This window comes from Panthera onca, chromosome D1 (genome assembly GCF_046562875.1).
Source record: "Panthera onca isolate mPanOnc1 chromosome D1, mPanOnc1 haplotype 2, whole genome shotgun sequence".
Taxonomy (NCBI): Eukaryota; Metazoa; Chordata; class Mammalia; order Carnivora; family Felidae; genus Panthera; species Panthera onca.
In genome coordinates this window covers 50,072,201-50,097,637 of record NC_138348.1, presented here as the reverse complement: position 1 = coordinate 50,097,637, position 25,437 = coordinate 50,072,201, and the positions used below count along the sequence as shown (strand labels likewise).

The following is a 25,437-nucleotide window of genomic DNA, read 5'->3' as shown; positions in this document are numbered from 1 at the left end:
GCCACAAAACCACAACGTGGAGAGGTAGCCTCTTCCAAGTGCCCAAAGGGCCCAGCCACCACCCCCAACTTCACTCAAAGTGGAGGAGCAGGCCTGGGGCAGGGTGAGGTGAGGTTCCCAGCCCAGGAGGGGGTGAGGCTTGAGGCAGTGGGCAGGCTCCATCAGCCCCGGGCTCTCGTCTGAGGCCAGGGTGAAAACCGTCCCTGGAGAAGGAAGAGCAAATGACTGCTAGTGGGAGGAGTCTGTCCATACCGCCTTCCCTGTGTCGGCTTTGGATCCAAGGAGTCCCTATTTTTAATACCGCTCAGTGACACGTTCGCAGTCTCAGGCTCTGTGCTTGGTGCTGGGGCTGCGGCCAAGAGTGAGACAGCGTCCCTGCTGCCCTGGGCAGGCCTGGTCCAGCCGGTGAATGCAAACCGCCCTGGGTGTCTGCCTGGCTGGCTGTCCCTGCCTATTTCTGCCTCCACCCCCACTGCTGGTGGGTCCGTGTTTCCTCCCTGCCAGCACACGTATCTGTCTGACTGTGGGTGTTCACTGGATGGCCTGTCTCAGACTCTCCGGAGTTTTCAGAGGTGGCCCTTGTCCGCTGATGGGAGCTGGCCTGTCCCGGGTCTCCCTGCGGTGCTCGTCCTCACTGTGATGTGCTCCATTTCTTTTCCTGGCTTTCTCCCTCCTCCTCAAGGGCAGAGACTGTGTCCGATCCATGATTCATCCGCATGTCTGGTGCTTGCAGCATGGGGATGAGACAGAGTGGATTAAGGTTTGCTGAATGAATGAATGAAAGCCTCTAGCCTGTGTGGGCTGAATACAGGCAAGCAGGATTGTTCTCGCTCACCCAGAAGAGCAGAAAGGCGGGCCCCAGGTCAGGCCCAAGCTGCAGGGAGGAGACAGCAAACGCTGTCCATCACCCTGAAAGGGAAGAGGGCTTTAAGAATGGTATTCCCATGGTAGGGGGCTCAGGATTTGGGGTCCTGCTGTGGGGGAGGTCAGGGCTGGGTTCCTGGCTGGGGGTCTCAGTGGAGGGATGTAACACAGGAACCCAGGGAAGGGAGGGTTTCATCATGCCTCTCCGTATCTTGGGAGCCAGGGTATATGCTCTGCCAGGGGAGAGCCCACCCCTGGCTGTGGGATACTTGGAGTTGTCCCCTTCCCTCCACCTTCTACCCAGCAACAGCACATGCTGGAGCCCCATGCCCTGCTCCACACCCTGCTCTGGAGGGGTCAAAGGGAGGGCCCTGTTCTGCTCCCAGGCAGAGGGGAGGGACCCTAGGTCTGTGTTAGTCATGTGATCAACGCACAGTAACCTCCCCGGAAACATTCATAAGTTTAATCCACGCCAGTAATAAAATCGCATTACATTTCTCATAAAATAAATGTTCCCATTTATATACAGAAGACAGACTGTACAGGCCCAGCCTGGCCCCAGGAGGGGTCACACACAGACGGGCGGCGGAGGAAGGGCCGTCCCTCCCATCGAGGACGGAGGAGTTCTAATCGGCAGGAGAGTGGCTGGCCGGCCAGGCGGGTGGACAGACGGGCAGACGGGCAGACAGGCAGACGGACAGACGGGCCTGGAGGCCAGGCGCCGGGCATTACTGAACCTGGGATTCAAAGGTGCCATTGAGCTGTCCCTCCTCATAGTCCATCTGACACAAGATCATGTTGTTCTTCAGGAAGAATTTGTCTCCCACACAAAATCTGGAAAATCCAAGCAGGAGAAAGAGGCCATGGAGGGGTCCCAGTGGATGGTGGAGGCTCCAGACAGGCCCAGCCCAGCCCAGGAGGTGGACATGTGAGAACTGAGGTCCTGGAGAGTTTGCTCCTTGAATTTTCCAGAAGGGATCCCCAAAAGTCTCATAGCGAACCTGGTCAATCACCCTGGGTCAGCCTAGTCCTTAGCCAGGCCCTGCAGTCTGGGGTGTAGGACAGACAGACAAGTCTGGGCCACAGTCAGGTCTCCATGGAGGGGTGGGGTCGGTGAGAAGGTATAGGAATAGCCTACCCCAGTCCCAGAGAGGGAGAAAGAGAGAGAAGGACAAAGAGACAGAAAAAGACCAAGAAAGGAGAGAGGTAGAAGTAGGGAAGGAGAAAGGGGCAATATGGTTGATTTTTCCATCCCTCTGTTCCCTTCCCCAACTTAAGAGGATGACTCAGTGAAGGGTACTCTTGAACAGAATCTGTAGGTTTCCTGGAGGAGCATCCTTCCAGGAGGAGGTGGCTCTGTCCACCATCTTCCCTCCCACCTAAAGAAGGCCTTGCTGCTGCCCCCACCCCCTGGCCCTCCTCAAGTACTGGAGGATTTAGCCCTTCCCCAAAGATGTCCCCCAGGTGGCTAGGCCTTTAGTGGGACCCAGGGTCATAGGCCCAGTCCCAGCAGATTCCAATCCAACCACCAGGTGGCACTGCAACTTCACCGAGGTCTTGGTAACAGAGGGTCTGGCCAAGTCCCCAGCTATCCCCTCAGCGTTCCCTCTGGACCTCATCCTCTGGGAACACTTGTATTAGCTCCTTCCTGACATGGGCTCCAGAGGGTTCTGGCTCCTTAGGTCCCTGGGGCCTCCCACAGGGCTGGGACACTGTATAGGGGCCAAAGACCAGAAAGGAGGCAGACTGGAACCAGAATCACAAGAGTGAGTAGCCATTCCCATAATGGATTTCACCTGCCGGGTCTGGGAACACCTTCTCACTGAAATGTACATGCATGCACATACATATGGCACATACACAAGGGCACAGGGCATGCATTCAGAACCCTTGTACGTGCACATTCAATATGTGTGCACGTGCATACTCCATCATGCACACACCTGCTCACAGAGCACACATGCATACCTACCTTGTACAGGGACATTTACAAATACATACACGTCCATGGCACAGCGTGCACACACAGTACGCTGACGCAAGACCCATTATATTCATACAGATCTGTGCCCTACAAATATGCACACACAGTGCTGGAGGACACACACTTGGCTCCAGGGCTCAGGCACACACAAAACACATGCATGCACGTGCATGCTCAGGACAGCACAGACGTACCACCAGATGCACAGCAGGACCCACATTTGCATGTACATGCCCACAGCACTCCTGGTCTGTGCCAGCAGGCATCGGCTAGGGTCTGGTGAGAATGTGGGGTCTGCTACCCGTTCAGCACTCACCTCTGGTTGCAGAGCTGGCAGGCGAAGCAGTCGAGGTGATATACGTTGTCCCGGGCCCGCATCACCATCTCGAAGGCTGGGATCAGCTTGCTGCAGGCGGCGCAGTTTCCTGTGGTGCCAAAAAGCCTGCCAAGGGAAAGGTGCAGAGGGTTCAGGGGGCTGGGGGACAGGGGAGCTGCCTCTGCCCAGGGCCCCGCTGGTCCCTACTCCTGTGGGCTTAGCAGGTGGGCCTAGGCAAGGGGGAAGGAGCACAGACAGCAGCATCTAGATTCTGCTAAGAGATCAGGCTTTGGAGAAATCGGCACAGTGATCCAGGGAGGGGAGTGTAGGGACTCCAGGGGTTGGATGACATCGCCCATCCCTGGGCTGGGCTGGCAAAGCCCCCTCCCCGGCTCCCACCGGGGTTCAGCTAGCACCCAGGGCCACTGGAAGAACACTGGGCTGGGCCCTGAGCGAAGACTCCAGATTCACACAAGTGGGAATTCAGAGGCAGTCTGCCTGCCTTCAGGCAAGTCATGAGTCTCCGAGCCTCACTTATTTCAACTGTAAAACAGGGACACTGAAATACATCCTTTGCAGGCTTGTTGTGAGAACTTCTATAAACTCTCGGTCATGGATCATTTAGTGAACACCTATAACAGTGTGTGTTTACTATGTGCCATGCACTGTTCTGAGGGCTTTACAAGATAAACTCACTTATTTTTTTTTTTTTTTTTAAGAGAGAGAGCGCATGTAAGTGGGCGGAGGGGCAGAGGGAGAGAATCTTAAGCAAGCTTCACACCCAGCGTGGAGCCCTAGGCGGGTCTCGAACCCCAAGATCATGAACTGAGCTGAAATCAAGAGTAGGATGGACGCTTAATCAACTGAACCACTGCGGTGCTCCCCAAGATCAACTCACTTAATCGTGACAACAACCCTGTGGGGTGGTCTTTTTCTGCTACCAACTCACTGGGTGATCTGCCTAAAGCCCTTTTTCCTTTTCCTGGATCTCAGTTTATCCTTCTTCAAAATGGGGATGCTGGGCTAGGTGATCCTGTTCCAAGTCTAAAATAGGACTGATTCCCAAAGAGTTCCCAGGACACCTGGAATGATGCTTCTTTCACGCAGGCGCCCCTCCTCTTAGCTGCTGGTTGCAGAGTGCAAGGGGCGGGGTGCACACTTTCTCCCCAGTGCAGGCCAATCTTTGGCCAGGTGTTCCAATTGCTTGAGCCAGCCAAGCTCTTCCTTGCTCCTTTTCTGCACACTGGCTGAGCAAGCCCTGAGTGAGGCAAGGGGGCTGAGAGGCAGGCAGGAGACCCTCTAATCCCTGATTTGTCCAGCTCAAGCTCAGGCGCCTGCAGATGAGCTTGGCTCCATTATTCATCAGCCTGAGCTGCCTGGTGGCTCAGATTAAGGCAGACAAAGGCTGGGCCACAACATCTGCCTGCCAAGGCGGGGGCTTCACTGCCCCCAGTCCAACGAGCAGTGGCTACAGAGGTGGCAGGCCCTGGACAGCCATTATCTGGGGCTGAGCAGCCCCAGGAAGTCTGCCCCCACCCCAGCCCACTGACCTACCTGGCCCCAAAGTCATTCCCTGGCCTCTGTCAGAGCCCAGAAAAAAACACTTTCAGGCTCCAGTAGCTGGCAGAGCACAGAATGCTTATGGGTGCTTTGGCTCTGTTGACAAACCCATCCTTCACTGCGGTCCCCTCTCTCTAGGTCCTCTCGTACTCATCAGTTGGTGTGACACCTCTCCTCAACCTGGGAGGTTCAGCCCCCCAAGGATGCCTGAAACCTTCAGACTTGGAGGCCCCTTCCAGGTCATCAAGGGGGAAGTCCCCAGAAAGAACTTTTCTTAACTCCTCCTTCTGGCCTCAGCCCTTTCCTCTAGCCCAGTGAGGAGCACTGGGTCACTGATCTTGGATTACTGCTATACCTTAAAAACTAATGAAGGCAGGGGCCCCTGGGTGGCTCAGTCGGTTGAACATCTGACTTCGGCTCAGGTCATGATCTTGCAGCTTGTGAGTTGGAGCCCTGTGTCAGGCTCTGTGCTGACAGCTCAGAGCCTGGAGCCTGCTTTGGATTCTGTGTCTCTCTCACTCTCTACCCCTCTCCCGCTCATGCTCTTTTTCTGTCTCAAAACTAAATAAACATTTTAAAAAATTAAAAAAAAAACAACAACAACTTCTGAAGGCAGAAGAAAGAGAAGGTGCAGGCAGGTAAACCTTAGGCTCTTCCCCAAAGTAGGAGAGACTGTGTTGATAACCCTGCCCCCCCCCCCCCCATACGGCCCAGATGTGAACAGAGAGAGCCCCACAAAGCCCTTGCCCTGACCTATTAATTAATGCAATGGGCCTTCCTTCCTCACAAGGCCCAGCCACTACCCAGCAGCCTGTGTAGAAGCCAAATGTAGATGCTGGGTCTCAGCCAAGGCCCCCACTTTGTGGCCTCGTTCCAACCTTGCTGATGTCATAAATGGCCTAAGGGAGGGTTAATTGGGGGAGACAGCCCCAGGGAATAGGATCCAGGTTGTGGGGGAGGGTGGGTTAGAACTCCAAGGAATGTGAGCTGAAGCTTTAGTCTTCATACTATTCTAGGAGGGGCAAACCAAGGCTTGGAGAAAGTTAAAAGCCAGAAGGTTCATAGTTCAAACCCAGGACCCAGGGGACTTAGAGCTTCCCTACTTGCTCCAGGAAGCCCTCTGAGGTGTCCCTTCCCAGATTCCAGGGACAGGGTGGGTCAGAAGCACCTGGCAAAGACAGGGGCCAAACCAGACTGGTGCCCTAGGGAAACTTATCTCCAGTGCCCAATGGTTGCAAAGGCTTGCCCACGACCTGTGCTGGGCATGGAGGCCAGGGAGTTAATGTGTGGCTCTGTCTTCAGGGCTCCGTGAGCATCCAGTGGAGCAGGGCTGGGCCAGGACTGTCTGGGACGAGTGCACACAGACAGGGCCTAGGTCAGAAGGTAGGGGCAGAGCCCTGCTGGGTCCTGGGAGATGGGAGCTTTCTGAGCAGAGCAGCCAGGGCTGGCAGGAGGCCCACCTCAGATAGTCGCGTCGGCACAGGATGAGGTTGGCCTTGGTGTAGAGGGTGGAGCCCACCTCGCCCAGGCGGCAGTCACAGCAGGCACACTTGAGACAGTCCTCGTGCCAGTACTTGTCCAGTGCCTTCAGCAGGTAGCGGTCCTTGATCTTGCGGTTGCAGCCCGCACAGCCCTTCTGCTTCCCTTTGGGCTGGACGGAGAGCATCGGCACGCCTGTGGATGGACAGATGACAGACAGATGGACATAGGAAGGACCCTGTGGCTCCAGGCCCTGGGACCCATCCCTCTGGGAATAGGGGCCCACTGCTTCTCCTAGGGGTTCCCAGGCATCCTCACTTTCTCCCCAGCAGCCTCCTCCCCTGGCCCTGGGTCCTGTCCTTCCAGCTGTACGGCACAGTCTGTTCCCTGCCCTGAGAAGATCCCTCCAGAAGCTGCAGCGGCAGCTGGGAGCCCTGCATCTGCTGTGCTGCAGGGCACACACATAGCCCCAAGGCCCAGCCCCCCTGAGCTGTGTCTCCCGTCCATCCTGCCACCGCCTCCTGTGTGGTCTGCTCCATAGGAGGCCTGAAACCCTCCTCACGCAGCCACCATCTGACTGGCTCCTTCAGTGGCCCGAAGAACTGAATCTCATAATGGGCTTGGGTCCACTAGAACAGATCTCTCACAGATCTTTTTTGCAACCTCAAGACTTCCTCACATTGTTTGTGCCTTTGACCATTTTAACCTAAAATGTCAGGCGACAGCCTCTTGGTTTATTCATGTAGACCTGTGGCAGTATCAGGAACAAAGTGGGGTGCCCCATGACACTCCCAGTGGTGTGCAGGAGCTCTGGGTCACCCGGCAGATGCCTGCAGCTGGGCCTGGCCTAGTTGGGGCTCTCCTTAGGAAAACTTCTGGCTAGATTCAAACTTTTTACCTGCCCTGGCTTGAGGGAGGGGAGGTTCAGAGTCTCTCAATCCTTCCTCCTCCCACCAGGATAAGAATCTCTGAGCCAAGGTAGGGAGGGTGACAGGCCAGGGTGGGGGGTGGGGGGGGGGGGGTTGGAGGGAAGCTCCCAGGGCCCATGGGTGCTTCTCAACATACAAGAAAAAACACAAGGGCAGGAATTTCAGCATGGAGCTTCCTGGAAGGAGAGGCAGACCTCCCAGTAGGCAAGTGCATGCACTCATGCACATCCCACATACACAGGCAGAGCATGCAGGCATGTGCACAGAGGCATAGCCTCCTACCCTCTGGCCTTGGGGCCACAAGGAGTGACCACAGGGAGAAAAAGTTGAGGAGGAGGTGGGGACCGATGTTGTCCTGAGTCTGGACATGTGTGTAGAGCCCTGAGGCTTGAATGTGGTGAAGATTATGCTCGGAGGGACGTGCAGGGAGTCTCAGAGCCAGGCCCAGGCTGGGGGCAGGTGGGGGTGCCTATAAGAGTTGCCTGAGAGCCCCTCATGAAGGCAGTGGGGGTGGGGGGTGCCTTCCCTGACATGAGCTCAGGTGGAGGAGTCCACTCTGGAGGGGAACAGCCCACCCCTTCCTGCCTCCTTGGCTCCCCACCAAGCCTCTGGAGTCTACCCCTCTCCTGGCCCCATCCTCTCCAAGCGACCCCAGCACTCTCCAGGGCTCTGGGCTCAGCTCCCACCTCCTGGCATCCCTCCTACCCCACCCCCGGCCCACTGCCCCCTTTCTTTTCCCCCTTCCTGGCATGTGACCCTTCCTCCGACTTCAGAGGAGGACCAGCCTCCAAGGGGCCCCAGTCTCAAAACCCACAGATGTCAGGTCAAAAGGGCCCTCAGAATTCTTCCAGGCAAATGTTCTGAGAAATGATGGAGAAACCAAGGCACAGAAGGTCTGAAGGTAAAATCTAGTGTAAGCCACTAATCAAGCTGGGCCTGGGGGGTCCTCCCTGCCTCCTGTGTCTCTCTTGGGGAGGGGACCCGCCAGAAGCAGCAGGACAGGTGAGGGCAGGGGAGAGGCAGCTCAGGCTGCCTTCCTCCTTCCTGCAGTCCCCGCAGGGCCTGGCTGTTAGCTGGGAAGCTTGCTGACTAATTTCCTTAATGCAGCTCTAAAGGTTAATTGGTCTGAGAGAGTGATGAGGCCCAGGATGACTACGTCCTCAGGCCTGCCTGTGTCTCCTCTGGCCGGGTCCAGCCTGGTCACAGAGCTCTGAGGAGGCCGTGGAAGCCAGCTGGGGAGCAGGCATCCCCGAGAGCTAAGGGGGCTCTGAAGTGTTTTTTCCAAGGTCTGGCCTACAGGGAGGAATCAGGTGTGGGCAAATGGGGGAGGAGTCAGGAGAGCTGGAGGTGAGGAGGTGTGTGGGTCTCAGGGTGGGGCTATTGTCCCCAGAGCCTGTGGAAGCAGCAGCCAGCCAGCACAGCTGTACCTGTACACGCACACCAACTTGGAAATCTCAGGCCAGGCCCCTAGGATAGCTCCACTAAGGCTGGCTTGCCCCTTGCTCGCCTGGACTGGCAGCAGGCCCGAGCCCCCCAGGGCTCTATGCTTGTGCTCTCAGTAGCAGGGGGTGTGTGAGTAACTGGAAAAGCCATACTCAGGGGATCCACCTGATCCACTAGGTTATACCCCCAAATAAAGAAGGACTCCAGCACTAAAAGTGTCTGTCCTGCTCTATCCTCCCTCTGGCATGGCTTCTGGACAGGCTGGCCTTCCAAGCTCAGGCCCTAGCACGCCTAGCAGGCCCCAGAGCCTGCAGGGCTGTGAGCTGCAGTGCGAGCTGGCAGTTCCATCACCGGCGGGACCCTGAACCTACAGGACCCAGGGAGGCCATGAGGCGTGAAGTCACAAGCTGCCCCCAGGTCCCTTGTCCCCTGCCTGTGGTTGGGCTGGGCCTGGCCCTCAGCAGTGCTCTGCAAGGCCTGGGAACCCTGCTCTAGGGTACTGAACTCTGCTTCCTGGGCCCTGGAGAACTCTTAAGAAGCCATACAGATTTGGGGTGCCTGGATGGCTCAGTTGGTTAATCATCTGCCTTCAGCTCAGGTCATGATCTCATGGTTAGCGAGTCTGAGCTCTGTGTTGGGCTCTCTGCTGTCTGCACAGGGCCTGCTTCAGATCCTCTGTCCCCTACTTTCTCTGCCTCTCCTCTTGCCCACACACGCGCGCGCGCGCACACACACACACACACACACACACACACACACACACACACACATACTCTCTCTCTCTCTCTCTCTCTCTCAAAAATAAATAAAAACTTAAAAAAAATTAAAACAAAAAAAGAAACCATACAGCTTCTGCCAGTTTCTGACACCCACTGAGAACAGAACTGCAGGGCCAGCCTGCCTAAGGAGGTCCCAGGGCACAGGGGACCTTGAACCTTCTTCTGCCTAGAAAGGCTGAAGTCCTGGGAGAAGTCTGACTCACCCCTTCTTTCTTTAGGGAGCATCCATACTGTTTGCTCTCACTGAGTTAGTTCAGGAGACTTAAAAACACTCCTGGAAAGGCAAGGAGGTTTAAAGGGGGCATCTCTGGTCTTCTGCTCCCTAAATGAAGTGAAATGCTCCCCTGAGGGTCAGGGCTCTCCCTCCCTGCCCTGCCTCCCCAGCCCCCACCCAGCCTGCCAGTCAGCCCCGCAGACACCTCTTCCCTCCCTCCCCTGCCTGGCTCTGGGAGCTGAGCCTCGGGCCATGCACTTTCCATTAAGGAGATAGCATCCCTTTGCTGAAGTCCATTTGGGATCCATTTTAGTGTTATCTAAAAATCAAATCTACATGGTAATCCTTTTAATGTACTCCTGACTTTAGGAAAAAAACAGCTTTGCGCTCCTTCAGGAAAGGTTTTAAAGCATTACCCAGTAATTACTACTCACCCATGAAAACACTGATATTTTACAATGGATGATGTTGAGCCTGCCCACACGTGCGGGCACAAGCTCAGACATACGCGGGGACCCAGCCAAAGAAACCAGTTCACATAGCCTATTTGCTCCTCCTCAATCTCAGGGTGTTGGGGGATGACATCTGAGGGGAGATCGGCCAAACCCCTACCCCGCCTCTACACCAGGCAGGCTGACAGTGGAAGGAGGCAGCCTCCCAGTCTGACTCATCCGGCTGCCAGACACTTACCCTTAGCTCTTTAATCTGAGGACAAGCCAGACAGTCCCAGTGACCAGGAGGGACTGCCAGAGGTCATTTGGCTCTTTCCGCACCCACCCGCCAGCCAGGAGAGAAGCCCTCCTCTTCACAGGGACCCCCACAAGTGGTCTGCCAGGTCAGACCCAAGTCCTCGGCAATCCCCACCCACCCACCCCAGGCCACGCTGCCCCTCACCTTCGGCACGCGGACCTCTCCAAACTGCCAAGCCCGCTGCTCCCAGTCCCACTGATGCCTCCAGCGTGGACAGCAGGCTGAGCTCCTCCAAAGCCAGTCCTCTGCCCTGGAATGCCCACCCCATCCAGCCCTGGGTCACTCTGAGCTATGTCTTGGGCCCCTGCACCCACCACTGGCAGCTCCACCTGGCATGTGAGGCTCCCTCCCACATGCAGCACATCCTGCTCGGCCCTCTGGATCTGCTCCCTGCGGAATCCTGGAATAGCATCCCTCTCCATCCTGCAAATGGACCTTGTTTGCTTCTGTCCCAGGACCTTCCCTCCATCGCTGCTCCCAGAAGAAAGGCCTGGTCCTGCCCATCCCACCGTTGACCAAAACTCAGAGTCAGCACTGGGGCTGAGGCTCAGGGCACTGAGCTTGAACTCTGAGAGCCTACTTTCCAGCCTGAGAACTGTTCCAAGTAGCTGGAGGTTCTGGAGCAAATCCCTCATCTTTCTGACTTGCTGTTGTGAAATGGGAGCCATAAAGGTCTCTTTCCACACAGATGACGGTGAGGACAGAACAGGTCATACATATGAAGCCACAGGAGAGTCTGGCATCCAGCGGGGGACACACCAGAACTGGACAGTATTATTAATATGCATCTCAGGATGTCCTCCCCCTGTTCTGACACTTGTTTCCTTTCTCCTTTAACTTTTTATTATGATGTAATTTCAAACCTTCAGAGAAGTTGCAAAATAGAAAGAATTCCAGTATACCTTTTGTGTAGATTCCCTAAATATGGGCATTTTATCATGTTTGTTTTATCCTTCCCTACAGACCTCCCTATAATATCTATAATATTCTTTCCGAATCATTTGAGAGTTGGCTTCAGACATGAAGCCTTATAATCCTCAATACTTTGATGTGTGTTTCCTAAAAGCAAGGACATTCTCATACAATACGATTAACAAAACCAGGAAATGATCATTGACGTAACACTTCTATTACCAACAGACCTCATTCAGATTTTACCCGTTTCCCCAATAATATATTTTACGGCAAAATAAATTCTGGAGCATGCATTGTATTTACTTGTCCAGTTTAGTCCACTTAAGTCTGGAAGACTTCCTCAGCCTTTCTTTGTGTTTCAAGATACTAGCATTTTTGAAGAACACAGGCCAGTTATTTTATAGAGCATCCTTCAATATGGGTTTGTCTGATGCCTTTGTGTGACTTTAATTCCTCTGTGCCTCAGTTTTCTTTCTTGTAAAATGAACATGAAAATAGTACCTATTCCATAGAGTTTCCAGGAGGAATAAGGGAGTTGGAGCCTGGGTGGCTCCGTCAGTTAAGGAATAAGGGAGAAAATCTATGTGAAGCTGAGGACTAATTGGACCCGGCAGTCAAAAGTTAGCTCTGATCAGTGTCACCCCATTTGGCACACGGGAAGGGGTGACCTTACTCACAGCTCCATCTCAGGTCCCTCAGATAGCGAAGATCACTCACTTTGAGGCAAATAAACGGATTTGAATGTGCCACCACGGTTAAGATCACACAGGCGCTGGCTAGAGTCCAGCGATACCCAAAGGACAGTCCAGTGGTCACTGCAGAGGTGTGCAGAAGGAAGCAGCCCCGTCTGTCCAACAGGCTACTTCGGTGACCCATCAAGTTGGAGGGGACTGCTGTGGCAGCTCAGGGCGGGCTCCTCTGGGGCCATGGGTGGGTGTGGCCTCAGCATTGCTCATAACCTCTGCATGTGTCTCAGTAGTGCTTCTGAATCTGTGTCCACACAGCACAACACAGCGACCCAGTGCAGTTCCGGGGCTTCTCTTCCTCACCATGGGCCCCACTTCTCCTCCTCTGGGAAGGAAGCTGGGCTTTCCCGGGGCCAAGGGCAACTTGCAGGGAGGTAACGCCTGACGCTGCTGGCAGCGCTCGGCTTCTAAGCGCTTGGCTCACAACCGCCTTATGAGATGGACACCATTATTATTCCCACTTTAACAGCGGGAAAACCAAGGCCCGAGAAAGGTTCCAGCTTGCCCCTGTTAGCATGGGACACACCTGGGATTTGAATCCTGGCAGTCTGTCTTCTGGGCCCAAGTACTGGATTCATCTGCCCTGCTGCCAGGCCATGCACTGCTAAGCTCTGAGGAGCTGGCAGACCCAGGAGGGAGGCGTTACAGAGAGGGTGCACAGATGCAGGACACGGCTACCAACATGCACAACGGCACACAAGTACTTGTTCCTGACACATAATCACATACGTGTATGCCGGGGCTGCGAGAGGCGGAACTGGGTCTACTGATTCTCTCCACAAGTTTTATTCCAGAACCCGGCAGTGTTAGCATACAGCAGCTACTCAGGAAGTTTTACGAAAACACACATCACACATCTGAGCACACGCATGATGGGTGTGCACATGTAAATATACACATCCATGCACAAGCAATAACGTGCACATTTACTGCCTTTTAAAAAACATTTCCAGGGGCGCCTGGGTGGCTCAGTCAGTTGAGTGTCCGACTTCAGCTCGGGTCACGATCTCGCGGTTCGTGAGTTCGAGCCCCGCGTCGGGCTCTGGGTTGATGGCTCGGAGCCTGGAGCCTGCTTCTGATTCTGTGTCTCCCTCTCTCTCTGCCCCTCCCCCGTTCATGCTCTGTCTCTCTCTGTCTCAAAAATAAATAAATGTTAAAAAAAAAAATTAAAAAATAAAAAAATAAAAAACATTTCGAAAAAATGGGTCATAGCTCAAAATCAAGCTCTGACATGAGCAAAACCCATGAGTAGGGGGCCTGGTGCTCTGTTCTCAACTCCATCTTCCGAAGGAAATGGAAGAGTGAGAGCCCCCTGGGTTTCGCCCACAGGGACCCACGGGAGTGGTGGTGAAAATCCAGAAAGTCAGTCCCACACTTCTTACACCCACTCCAGCTGCTGGGGGGAGGGGTCTGCAGTCTCTGGGGATCTGGTCCCTGCCACCTGCAAGGTGCCCACATGGGCCCGCACCTGGGCCTGGAACTGCAGAGTTGGGTCCCACACAGGGCCAGCCAGTGGCCCTTCCGTGGCACCAACCCTGTTTAATGAGGAAATTTGAAAGTGTAATCTAATTCTGCAGAATCTCTTTAAATCTCGTTTTCTCAGAAGTAACTTCATTTCACACGGACACATCCAGCCTTGTGAGAAGGCCTCCATTTCACACCAGTTTTATCTCCACAATTTCTCGTCTCACTGCACTTCTATCCCAGGGCCTTGCCATGCGGCAGGCGAGGCCTGAACTAATAGCATTTCCTACTCATTTGGAATCAAAAGCCAACGAGAACAACTGTTGAAACGCGTGGCTACAGCACCTAGAGCACGTTCATTACCACTCCTCTGCGCACCCCTTTGCAGGTGGTGCACTCACCATGCGAGATGAGAGAGAGAAGCCGGGCTCCCGTGGCCTCCACCTCCCCACTGGGCCAGGGGAGGGAGGCTGGGGGTGGTGGCCTACTCACCCCTTTCACTCTGGCACTGCCCCTCAAGGGGGTCAAGAGGGGCTGTGTAGACGCGAAGACTGTGGGCCCTTCAGACAGACGGCCTCAGCTTGAATTCTGGCTCCAACACCTCCCAGCTCTGCCTCGATTTACCTACCTGCTAAATGAGGACTGCCCAGTTTAAAGAATTATTCCGAGGATTAAATGAGATAATGGACATGATTTATAAAAGGATTTGATGCAGTAGCTTAAGAAAATCAGCTATGAAAAGTTATCTACGTCTTATGATCCAACAATTCTCTTCCTAGGTATACACCCAACAGAAATGGCAGCTTATGTCCACCAGAGGGGACGTACAAGGATTTCCAGAGCAGTTTTCTTCGTAACACCCCACAGATGAAAACAACACAAATGGCCATGGACAATAAAACGGATGATCCACTATTGTGCAGTCACGCAATGGAATAATACGCAGCCACGAAAAAGACTGATACACATAACACTGATGCACATAACAACTGATCACTGATCACATACACTGATACACATAACAACATGGGTGAATCAGACAGCAGAATGTTGAATGAAAGAAGCCAGAGGCAAAGGTACATACTGTATAATTCTATTTGTATGTAACACCCAAACAGGCAGAACTGATCTGTGGTGAGAAATGTCGGAATGATGGTGTGTATTACGGTGAGGCAGAAGGCGTGAGGAAGCATGGTGAGAAGCTGCAAGTGTCCTAGGTCTTGATCTGGGTGGTGTTTAGAGGGGCACACATAGATGTAAAAACTCATTGCACTGAACATTTGAGACTTCTGCATTTTACTGCATAGATGTTATACCTCCGTTAAAAAAAAAAAAAAAAAAAAAGAACTAAAATGGAGACCTCTCAGTCAGGACTTTGGACACCTCTTCATAAACTGCCCCCTCCCATTTCCTCAGCACTCACTCCACCTGTTATCTCAGTGAATCCTCATATTAACTCTGAGGTACTAAATGATTACACCCACTCAACGGATGAGGAAGCAGAGGCTTAGGAAGGTTCAAGTCCTTACCCAAGGTCACATAGCTAGAAGGCTGCAGGGCAGGGACTGAAGTCCCCACCTGCCTGACTCCAGAGTTCAGATTCTCATCCAGCCCATGCCCCATGGCTTCTCTGCACAGCCTGGTTGAGGAAAGCTCACTGGGATAGCATCTGGGTTCTCCCCTGCAGTCTAGATGCCAGAATGATGCCAGGAGGCATGCTTACAGCAGGGCCTAGGTTAAGAAGAACAGGAGAAATGATGGCCCAGGCAGGGCACAGTCTCCATGCTCTTGTGTGTCATAGACCATATCTGCTCACCTGGTGGCCCTGCAGAAGTTACAGCTGCTGTGGAACCTTGAAAGAGCTTCTAGGCAGGGCCAGAAAGGAGACACGGACCAGAAACTAAGGATGAAAAAGGGAGCAGAAGAACTGTGTAGAGGCAGACCTAAGATGTTTGCATTGTAGTCTTGAGAGAGACATAGAAGCCTTGAGATGGCACGTGACCTCAGGGGGTTGAGCCAAGCTGTGAGGGGCAGGCTGGGGGCTCTAGCCCAGAGCCTAATTGCTGGGCTGAGCCTCAATCGACAGCCAGGGGCTTGTGTGTGAATGAGGGAAAAGGGGAGGGAGGGAGTCCTAGAAGAGGGGCCAGACTCAGGATAAGAAAATAAAAGGAGGTCCAGGCACCTGGGTGGCTCAGTCGGTTAAGCATCCGACTCTTGGTTTCAGCTCAGGTCATGATCTCATAGTTCATGAGTTTGAGCCCCACATCCAACTCCATGCTTCCAGCAGAGCCTGCTTGGGATTCTCTCTCTCCTTTCTCTCTGCCCCTCTCCCTGCTCACATGCTCTCTCTCAAAATAAATAAACATTAAAAAAAAAGAGTTCATAATAAAAAAAGAGAAGAGAAGAGAAGGAAAGGAAAGAAAAGAAAAGAGAATGGAGGTCCAGCAATTCTTGCCTTCTCTAAAGTGTTAAGTCCCTCCAGGTTTCCACAGTCCACCACCGCAGGAAGGCAGAAGGAAAGCACTGCCCAATGCTGTCCCCATATACCTGCAGCCACTACAGTCACGTTCAACTGCATGATAATAATATCCTTTATTCAATGCCTACTATGTGCCAAGTGCTTTACATGCATTATCTGTCCTCCTCATGATGATCCCTGAGGTCAGAGAAATCACACAACCTGCCTAAGGGTAAGCTTCAGACCCAGGCTGCTGGCCTCATCTCCTCCTGTTCTACGTCCTGGCCAGAGGCAGTATGGAATCATCTTTTTCCTAAGCAATGGGGAAAGCAAACTTCTGCTCGGGCCCAATGTGATGCCTGCCAAAAGAAGAAAGCTCTAAAGATCCCTTGCAGGGGAAGGATGAGCCTCTGGTCCCCAGTGCCCCCCAGAGGAGCCATTTCCTATGAAGGTGTAGGAAGCAGCAGGCATTTTTGCAGCGTGTTTTTGGTGGATCAAACCTCCTTAGAATGGTGTGTCCTAAAGCCTGAACCCGCAAATGACGTTCGAGTGTTTGGAGATGAAGGGGCTGAGGAGTTTCCACACACATCTCATGGGCCCTCATGGTTGAGAGAAGCCAGACCCAGCACAGCTTGGTGTGTGGCAATGGCTTTAGGGGACCCAGCGTAGACCTTGCAGGGGCCTGGGTGATGCACTGAGAGACACTGGAGCAGGTGCAAATGGAATCTGCTCTCCAGAGACACATAATTTTCTGCCGTTCTTCAGTGAAGGGGACTTAGAAACATCAGAAGCTGCGTGTGCTCTTTGGAGTCCGTCATGGGCAATGATGCTTCAGTTAATTGCATAGCTATCTGCAGAACGAGTGTAGGCATTCTCTTCCAGTTCTCTGTTTCCATGAAGTTTCACACATATCTCAAAAGCAATAGGTCGAAAACAGGACTCTGGACCTCCTCCCCAAAACCCGGTCCCTGTACCCGTGTCCCAGGCTTCCCCTCACCACACTAACACCGTTATCCACCCAGATGCTCAGGCCAGAGACTGGGAGCCGCCCTCAGACCTTCCATCATCCTCACTCTCTCCCACCGCTGATTCCCGCTTCCCATCCTGCCTCTTCTTCCCATTTCCAGAGCCACCACCATCTTTCACACACCATCAGCAGAGCTCCTGACCAGCCTCTCACGTCTACTATCTACATTCCACTCTTCACACAACAGCTATAGAAATATTTCAAAACAAAGTAGGTCAGGTCACTGCTCAGCTTGAAACCCTTCCATAACTTCCAGTGGGTTGAGAATAACATCCACCCTCTTCAACGAGCCTATGATATCCTCATGTGGTCTGGCTCCTGCCTCCCCCTCCAATACTGTGCACCAGCCACATTCCTTCCAGATCTCCCTCCTCCCTCAGGGCCTTTGCACATGCTATGTCTCCTTCCCAGAACACCCTTCTCTGCCTCTTCGTGTGGCTGGCTCCTTCCCATCCTTAGACTTCAGCTTAAATGTCACCTCGTCGGAGAGGCTTTCCTTGACTACCTTATTTCCTTATTTACATGACTCCCTTGTCATTTCCTTCTGAGTTTTTAATCACAACTTGTAATTGTTTTACTTTTTTGTGATTGTACTAAAGACAAATGATTGGCCTCGCTCATAAGAACGAAAGCCCCATGAAGGCCTATTTTTTTAGTCCTGCCTTGTTCACCATTGTATCTCCAGCACTGAGCCTCATAGCAATCACTTTTTAACCATCAGTTCAGTTAATGAATAAAAAGACTAAGCAGAATCTATCCAGATATTACTAAGAGTCTTCAGGCCAGAGGGGGCTAAATGCAGACAGGCAGGCTACCCAGAGATGGGAGCCTTCCCATCAGGCTTGTTGCTGCCCCATGGCACATACTGCTAGGCACCTATACCTATGTGGCCTAAGACAGCAGATCTGTGGCAGTGCCTAGGTCCTGCCATCCTCAATCTGGAATTTTGAGAGGACTACCCAGGGCTCCAGCTGCAAAATGACAGCTCTTTTGCAAATATAAACCCTCTACCCTTTAGATTAAGGGGCATCAATCCTCTTCTCCAACCCCTCAGACCTGTGAGGAATGAAGTCCCCCTTTGAATGTCCCCTTGCACACAAATGCTCCATCCCAACCCTCAGAGAGTGGAGGTAGAGCCCCAAAGTTCGGTCATCTGTGAAATCTCATCAGCTCAATCTTTCCCTTTGTGCCTGTGGCCTGGGCACCCTTCTCTGCCTGGCACAGACCTAGCCTCTCCTACTCCCCACCTGAGGGTCCTCTTGGCTATGATATGACCACTCCTACCTCCCAGCCAAGTCTGAGCCTCTTGAGGACAGTGGGAGGAAAAAGCCCCCAAAGGTTACTACAGAAGAACCCTAGGCCCAAGCCTTTCTCTAACTGTAGCCTCTGCCAAGCCCCCTCCCATCCAGGGCTGCTGGAGCAAGCCCCCAGGTCCTTTGACAGAATGCTGCTTGGAGCTGTACAGCTATGGGAAATCAGCAGGGAAGCGTCTGGAAGCTGTGTTCCCCAGACAGCAACTCAGCTGCTCCCTGGGCACCCGCAAAGCCCACGTCACCCATCTAATGAAACAGGGCTCCCAAGGGGCCTGCAATCTCTGCAGAGGAGGAGGAGAGCACGGACTCTCAGACGAGTCTCAATTTCACAGCATCAGGGACGTGAGCACCAACGCGCTGAACCAGAAAACGAGAGTCTGGCAGGAGCTGCAGACACACCGTGAGCGCCAGGGGATCAGAGATTAGGGCCCTTCAAAATCAATTTTGAATTCAAACTTTTAAATGTGTTCTCCAGACATAAGGAGGGGACCCTCCAGGCAAGCTCAGCCTAGCCAGATGCTGGGTTCTGCTTCCTTCTCGAAGCATCCAGAACCTATCTGCTAGCCACTGGGCTGGATGAGGGAAAGGAGGACAAGGGGACTAGGAGGGAGACTCCAGTGCCCCGCACCCAGGAGCCACAGGGACAGGAGTCCCTTCGGCTCTTGCTGACACAGCATGACCTCTGGGGTGCCTGTCTGGGGTCCTTCCTGAAGCTCCCTGGTGAGGCCTTGAGGGCTGCTCCACCCTCCTCTATAGACTTGGATGAGAGAAGCTGAAGGCAAGGTCTTGCAAGGCAAGGCCAGATCCCTATTCACCTCCCAACCTGGTTGAGGAGGCTCACGGGGCACCAGTGGATGAAGCCATTTAGAATAAGAGCTTTGGAATCAGATGGGCAGGGTTTGTATCTCAGACCAGCCACGGTCTCCCAGAGAGATCTTGGTTCAGGAGTGAATTTCCCTCCCAGAAACCTGGTGGGAGAAAGCTTGCCGTGAGTGTGAGTGTCTTGGAAGGCAGGCCCTGTGAAGTCAGAGTGGTCCAAAGTCCCCCCCAGTACAAAGGACAAGAAAGTATCCTGTGTGTGAGTCAGCAGGATAGGCTGGCTGCCGGGAGAGCTGGTGTGGCTGCCACAGGCTGCATCATCCAAGGCATGGTGGCTGCAGCCAAAGAGCTGACAATCATACTGTCTGTCACCTGACAGACCGTGTGTGGAGTATTGAGTACAGTTCTGGGCCTGGCATGGTAAGGTGGACAGGGACACACAGGGAATTGGGACTCCTCAGGAAGCTGAGTGGGACCACCTGCTCAGCCAAACCCCAGAAAAGGCCCCAGGGCTAGGAGCGGGAAGGCCGTGGGAAGCTCAGGAGGGCAGACGATGCTCCTGGCAGCCTCAGTTATGGTCCCCACCTCCTGCCTGGGTCCCGGCTCAGCCACATTTGTTCCTCCGAGCATAGGATCAACCCACTACTGATGCCTTCCCCCCATCTCTGTGGGAAAGCGGGTCCGTGACGAGACTCTGACCCCAGCGACCTCACAACCCCCGTTCCCCAGTTCTCCAATTCTCAGACCACTGCTGCTTTAAGCCACACTCCTGGGACACAAACACGAGTGACTGTGAACGACTCTTCAGCTGAGAGGCGGCAGAAAGGGTGGCCGAAGACTTGGGCCTGCGGAGACCTCACAGGGAGCCCCTTTTGGAATGAGGAGCAAAGGGAAAGGGCTGGGGCTACTGGACCACATATGGGAGGGGAGGCAAGCCCCCCCCCCCCCCCCAGCTTGGGAGTGGGCTGTCAGCTCTGCAAGGAAATTACAACATGGGCCTGGGTAATGCTCCTTTTAGTTACAGCATAAACTGCGGCAATAAAGCGTACCTGGGGAATGTTTAGAGAAAGCACTAATGATTTCTTCCCCAGTGGTTAATAAATTCACTTCCAGATCAATTTGTTCGCGATAGAGCCCGGCGAGCGGAACCCGCGCGGCGGGCACAGCCGAGTGTGTCTTTTTCAGTATAAATGATTTATTACGATGATTAGCGGCACATAAACAATTTAAAATACAACGCTAATTAGTTTGGGGAAGAAAGGAGGGGAAAAGCCACCCTGCCTCTCTCCCCATTATGTTCTACTTCCCTAAGTGTGTACTTTTTAATTAAATCCAAATGTCACAATAAATTTAAAGTGTTTTATTACCACTCGGGGTAAGTAAGGCAGTCATGCAAGCCCCCTCTCAGGCATCTACAGGCCAGGCTGCGGGGGAGGATTGGGGGCACCAGCGGGGTCTGTCCACAAACTCTCCTCGAGATGGGAGATCTTTCAGGAGACCCCGGAAGCCCCTCCTGGTTTCTGGCAGCCCCAGGCTGGAAAGCGCTGGGACCGCCCATCTCCCACCTTCCCAGCCAGCCCAAGTGATGTCTCCTCCTTAACATTGGTCCCGACTGGCATGGCCACCTCTCAATGGGCCCACAATACTCCATGCCCTCTCCAAGCTCTCCTCACGTGCTAGGTGTATAGGTGACACTTTTTGTTTCCCTGGCTTCATGCTTGCCGCTTCACATCCAACATCTTACCACGTTCTCCAGTGCTATGAGTAGCAATTATTGTTTCAGTTTTATGGATGGGAAACTGGGGCTCACGGAGGTAGAGCAACTTATCCAAAGACACACAGCTAAAAAGTGGACTTTTTGCAGAATCCTTATTCCTATAGCACCATTCTACCTCAGAGCCCATACCCAGCCATGTCTGGGCCCTGATTTCCCAGTGCCCAGGACGGGGCCAACGACATGATGGCGGCTCGGACAGGCCCCTCCAGAGTACAGAGCCCTGCCCTACCCAGAGACACATTTGAGGGAGGAGTTCAGGCAAGGGACCTGGACTCATTAGAGTCCAGTACAAGGTCAGGTTCTGCCATTGACCCACAATGTAAACTCAGTCAGGTCCTTTAAGCTCTCTGAGCTTCAGCTTCCCCGTCGGCAAAACTGGAGTGTGGCACCCATCTCACAGGGCTAAGGAACTAAAGCAGCTAAACCCACAGAGTGCTTTGCAATCCTTGACATACTGTGTGAGCAGTAATTGTTAACAAAAGCTCTCAGGGTGAGCAGGGATCCACGAGAACCCCATTTCACAGATCAGAAAACTGAAGCCAGCAGGGGAAATGACTTACCCAAGGTTCCTCCAAACCTTAGGAGCCCAGAAAGGACCAGGCAAGGAAGCCCGGACAACAAAGGATTTCTCTCCTAAACTCTCCTGTACTGCTTATTTGAAATTACACATATCCCTAAACACAGAGTTCCCACATGACCTGGCACTTCCACTTCTAACTACACACCCAAGAAAAGCAAAAACATGTGCCTGCACAAAAACTTGTACGTGAATGTTCATATCAGCATTATTCACAACAGCTATAAAGGAAACACAATCCAAACATCCATCCACTGATGAGAAGAAAAATAAATGTGATACATACATACAGTGGAGTATTAATTGGTCCATAAAGGGAAGTACCGATTCACACTACAGCATGGATGGGCCTTGAAAACATCAGGCTAGGGAAAAAGTCAACCACAAAGACCACATATTGTATGATTCCATTTATATGAAAAGTCCAGAACAGGCAAATCCACAGAGACAGAAAGTAGATTAGTGGTTGCCAAGGAGGGGGGAATGGGGAGTGACTGCTAATGGGTATGGAGTTTCTTTTTAGGGTGATGGAAGTGTTCTTGAATTAGGTAATGGTGAGGGTTGCACAACTGTGAATATACTAAAAACCACTGAATTATACATTTTAAAAAGGTTAATTGTGTGGCATGCAAATTATGTCTCAATAAAGCTGTTATAAAGGAAAACAAAACAAACAACAACAAAAACAAATACCCCTTTGAGAACAGGAGAAACCAGCTGACAAAAGTCAAGCCCTAGGGTTAGGGGAGGAGGCCTGGGAGGTCCAGCAGCCAGGCCTCACAGGGAGGTCCGGCCCTGCTCACCCCATCTGCAGTCGGATGCTCCCCAGGGAGGACAGGGCTCCAGTGTGCCCCCTTGCCTCCTCCCAGCCCTCCCCATCCGGAAACCTGACTGTGCCCACTTTTGCAGCCCTGCTTCCCAGGAAATTCAGACACTACTGGATCCACCACTCTTCTCTGACCTGTCTGCTTCCACTATTGCATTCATGTTTTGTCTTTTGTTGGAATTTCTGCATCTTCTGAGGCCTACGCCCGACCCAAAAACTGGGCGTGCCCGTGGGGGGACGGTGCCTCTCTCAGACCTTGAGCCTGTCCTACATTAGGCACCACAAGTTATGGTACGTGCATAACGAATAAGATCACAGTGAGGCCCTCCAGTCCCCCCAGCCCAGATTCAGTTAAGGAGTGCTGCCCTCTCCCGCTGGGACAGGGGTGTGAAGGCTTGGATCCAGGACACAGAGGCTGCCTCTGGGTCAAATGAAAACCACTGGAGGGAGAGAGCGCCCTTCGTGGCTAATCTGAGAGGGTAACTCAAAAAGATAAAGCATAAGAGACTGTTAAAAACTGAGAACAAACTGAGGGTTGATGGGGGGTGGGAGGGAGGGGAGGGTGGGGGATGGGTATTGAGGAGGGCACCTTTTGGGATGAGCACTGGGTGTTGTATGGAAACCAATTTGACAGTAAATTTCATATATTGGAGGAAAAAAAAAAAAAAGATGAAGCATTCTGGCCAACAGGGGGCACCAGGCCGGCACTGTGACAGGCACACCCAGCCACACCTCCCTCCTGGGTCTGGAGGGATGACCAAGGTTAGGTTGAAGGTTGTTAGGGCACCTCAGGCTTCATCTGAGCGCACAAACCAGCCTCCAAGTCTCCCACATGTGGAAAGAGCCCCCAAGAGGGGACAGAACAGCTCTGGTCACTAGAGAAGGGTACCTGTGCCGTGGGGCAAGAGGACATAGGCCCATTTCCTAGGCACGGGGCTGGTTCCATGAGTCTCCGTGGCTTCATCATGGGCTGCTGTCTCAGGAAGCTGCCCCTTAAGGAAACTATCCCCTAGCTTCTCCAAACTTCTCTTCCAAAGCCCTGCAGGTCAGGATGTCTCAGGGGTAAGGGGTGGCAGGCACCCTTCACTTACGCAGCCACCATGTTCTCACTAACAACTCCGCAGGTGGGCACAGTGCTTTCTAGCAGGCAAAACACACAAAAACATCTTCTCCCATCTGAGTTCTCTGCAAAGGACGAGGAGGATGCTGTGGGTCCTAATTTACGTTTCAGGCAACAGGCTTAGAAAGGATGCGTGGTTTTGCACAGGGTCACACAGCGGCAGGTAGAAGAACTAGACATGCCTGAGGTCTCACTGTCAGAGGAAGGCAGAGTAGGGCTGGAATCCAAACTCCACGCTTATAACCTCCCTCCGAAGTCAAAAGAAAGCCACCTCTGCGGTAAGCTGTCACACCCTCACGCAGCTGCTGTTGCTTTTAGAAAATTTGACAGATTTCACATCTGCCTGTGTCTGGGCTGATGCTCTTGGGGTTTTTCTCCTCTTAGGGGAGGGAATCCAGAGCCTTCACCCTGGAAGAGAAGGCAGAGCTCCTAGGAGTATGGGCCCTGGAGAGAAGAGGGTGTGGCTAGAGACAGGATGGAGTGGGTGGGTGGGGGTGGTTTGAGTCACCCCTGGGCAGCCAGGCAGGAGCGGCGCCACCCACAGATGCCCCTGAGAGTCAGCTCACTGCACAGGCAAGACCTTGTTTCATTTGTACCACATGGAGGTGCCCTGAGACACGAATTCTGTTCTTCTCAGGGCCTACCTTAGCTATATATAATTGGGGAGTAGACTATATTAGACGCAGACAAGGTAGAAATACTTAGCTCTGTCCCAGAATCAGCTTTTATGGAAGCCAGTCTGAGAGAGAAAACTGGCCCAGAGCTAGGAGGCCAAGAAACTCTTTACAGACAGATCACATGAGGCAGAGGGGTTAGGAAATGGCCCATGGGTGGCTGGGCAGGTCTGGACTAGCTGCTTTTCCCCATCCTGGTATGCTCCTGCTTGCCTCAGGCCCACGGGCTTCAGGTCATTCCTTTGGAACCTGGAAAGTCAGGATCTTGGTCCAGTCATGAGGAAGCAATTGAAGAGCAAGGGTAGGGTCAAAGGAAGCCTCAGGCCAAAGACAGGCAGACAATCAAGGGCCTCTGGGACAGAGGTAGGTTAGGACAGGTTTGGAGCCAGGTCCTCTAGTCTGCCTTCCTTCGGGCTCAACTCCAGAAGTTCAGGCCCGGCTACTGGCAACCAAGAGGCCCTAGCCAGGATCTTCATCACTGGGAGACCTCAGATGAGCCCACATTCCAAGGCCACACTTCCAGTCATGCCCTCTACCCTTTTTTTCCTGGACTTCAACTGCCTCTTCTCTTAACCATCCAGACCCCCATTTGCACCCCATCACCTCACATGTGCAGACTGCAGACTCGGAAGGAAATGGAGGAAATGGAGGAAATGGAGGAAATGGGAGGAAATGGGAGGAAACAGAGGGAGGGAGGGAGGGAGGGAGGAAGCAAGGAAGGAAGGAAGGAGCAGGGAGCAGTCTGATGCTGGAGGGGTGGGGAGCAGATACTCTGGGAAGCTCAAAAGGAAAAATGCTTCCCCCTCACATTATGCATTGTCTTTTCTGCCCCTCTGATTTATTTTCCCCAGAGTAGCTGTGGTTTAATAATATATTTGGTCTTTGTCTCCGGTTCTTGGCGCAGAGCTTCTAAAACCCTTGATTTTCCTGAGTGATAGGAACATCTTCTGTTATTCCTGAGGAGCCCCTTCTGAGCCCACCTGCGTTTATGCTATTGAGGTGACTTAAGGTGAGGACCTCAGCCAGCCTCAGGATGGGGCTGGTCACCAGAAAGACCCAGCAATTAGAGGGCTGGGACTTTCAGCCCTGTGTACTGACAGACCTCCAGGAAAGACAGGGAGGGGGCTGGAGATTAAGCTTCAAAAAAACTCTTGAACAAAACTTGATGAGCTCTAGGTTGATGAATGCATCCGTGTGCCAGAAGGGTGATGTACCCCAGTTCCCCAGGGACAGAAGCTTCTGTGCTCAGGACCCCTCTCCCCAGACCTCACCTTATGTACCTCTTCATCTGTAGCTTTTATAGTAAACTGGTCAGTATAAGAAAGTGTTTCTCTGAGTTCTGTGAGCCATCCTGGAAAATTCTCTAACCTGAGGAGGGGATCATGGGAACTCTGATTTAGAGC

The 25,437-nt window shown here is 53.0% G+C and overlaps 1 protein-coding gene across 2 annotated transcripts in view; it reads right to left on the bottom strand.

The window, feature by feature from the left end:
* Positions 1–1,313: 1,313 nt before the first annotated feature.
* LMO1 (LIM domain only 1) overlaps positions 1,314–25,437 on the bottom strand; it is a 41,797-nt gene continuing 17,673 nt past the window's right edge. For both annotated transcript variants that reach the window (XM_060605937.3, XM_060605936.3), the window contains 3 exons: positions 6,185–6,398; positions 3,165–3,290; positions 1,314–1,698 (listed from right to left, as the gene is read on the bottom strand). In XM_060605937.3, the coding sequence (XP_060461920.1) occupies positions 1,593–1,698; positions 3,165–3,290; positions 6,185–6,398 (446 nt within the window). In that variant the 3' untranslated portion in view covers positions 1,314–1,592. The remainder of the gene's footprint in view (positions 1,699–3,164; positions 3,291–6,184; positions 6,399–25,437) is intronic.